Source organism: Sinohyriopsis cumingii, chromosome 18, assembly GCF_028554795.1.
Source record: "Sinohyriopsis cumingii isolate HCF-2022 chromosome 18, ASM2855479v2, whole genome shotgun sequence".
NCBI classification, from domain to species: Eukaryota; Metazoa; Mollusca; class Bivalvia; order Unionida; family Unionidae; genus Sinohyriopsis; species Sinohyriopsis cumingii.
In genome coordinates, this window is record NC_142978.1 from 65,742,441 (window position 1) to 65,743,813 (window position 1,373).

A 1,373-nucleotide genomic window follows, 5' to 3' on the forward strand; every position below is an offset into this window, starting at 1 on the left:
TTACAGTATTTGCTGGTAGCTCATTTTGTTCGAGTGGTGGAATCGTAATCCAGGGGTCTCGGGTCCGGTTCTAACCCAGGTCACCCCAGTTCGTCTCCCTCGATGTGTCCCTGGTAAAGACACTTAGCTTCTCCATTTCCTCAAAAGGAAATATAGACTAATGTGTTATACGAGTCTTTAAATCCCTCGAAAATAAAAATACCCTCAACTGCAACAATATATATCCAGATGAGCTGTTGCGCATTGTTACCGTTTCAAAACAATCAACTCATACCCAGATTTGCAGCAACATTATGGAAACGAATTTTGGGGTCTAAGCTGTTTGCAATCAGACCCGGCCCTAGGGCAAGGCGAACGAGGCAACCGCCTTGGGCCCGCGCTTTCATGAAATCAACTCCGCAATGCAATTTTTGCTTGGGGTCCCGCTCATCGCTCGCTGCCTTGGGGCCCCGCACATTGTAGGCCCGGCCTTTTTTTTGCAATAAATCTTTTTTTGAAACAGAAACGTACCATCTGACGCTTGACGGCATTTCTGCAATTTTAGACAAATAATTTACGTGACGATTTAATTTTTTGATGAGAGATACATCCCCTGTCAATTTTACATCATGGAACTGTAATAGCTGATTCAACATAGTGCTTTATTGTGATGTCCGCTGTAGTCAAACAAATATTTTACATGCTACTTGAGTTAAAGAGATATAATTCGGGCAGTCATTTGTAAGTGTTTACATGATTTCGATTATGCTTCAAATTTAAAACGTGAAATAAAATTGTATTTCGTCGTAGAGAAACTTTGAATGAGACGTTTCAGCCTACTATTATTCAGACAAAGGTATTAACATCCTACCTGAGCCGCAGCAGCAAAGCGGTTAACATGCTAGTCTCGTAACCGAACGGGTGCTTGTTCAAATCCTACCGTCAAATTATCCGAGGTGTTGCATCCCAAAGCGAAGTACTTTATTCCAATTGCCTCTGTTCTAAATAGTTTTCATGTGTCGTTGTGCTGTAAAACACCAAACCAAACAGCGTATCACTCACCTTGTCCTTTGTGTCAACAGTCAACGGCTTATCTGTATTCGAAACCCTCTGTTTCTAAGAGAAAGATATGTTTGTTGAACTAGAGTAGAAGTGACTGATTTTTAAATGTTCCTAACCATCCTAAAATCCAATGAAGTAGAAGCAGACGAAAAATGTTTCCTATCAGCTACCATCTTGATGGACAAATCGTCCTTTGATTGGTCAAAAGATTTGCCGAATATCAAGACGCAATTTATTTTAAACCTCTGTATCGATTCAATTCCAAATGTGGGAAGAGTACTTGATAAAGAAGCAAAGGCTTCTGAATGCATAATGTCGCGGGTTAAGTCATC

The 1,373-nt window shown here is 40.6% G+C and overlaps 1 protein-coding gene across 2 annotated transcripts in view; it reads right to left on the minus strand.

Annotated features, from left to right (window-relative positions):
• The window catches only part of LOC149776818 (uncharacterized), a 67,632-nt gene extending 66,567 nt beyond the window's left edge, over positions 1 to 1,065 (minus strand). The window contains exon 1 of one of the 2 annotated variants that reach the window (XM_089941532.1): positions 1,042 to 1,065. Coding sequence is in view for 1 of the 2 variants with exons in the window: in XM_089941528.1 (XP_089797654.1) it covers positions 851 to 879 (29 nt within the window). In the remaining variant the exon portion in view is untranslated. Of the gene's footprint in view, positions 1 to 850; positions 919 to 1,041 lie in introns of those variants that run through there. The other variant, XM_089941528.1, reaches the window with a different exon arrangement.
• Between the last annotated feature and the right edge of the window lie 308 nt (positions 1,066 to 1,373).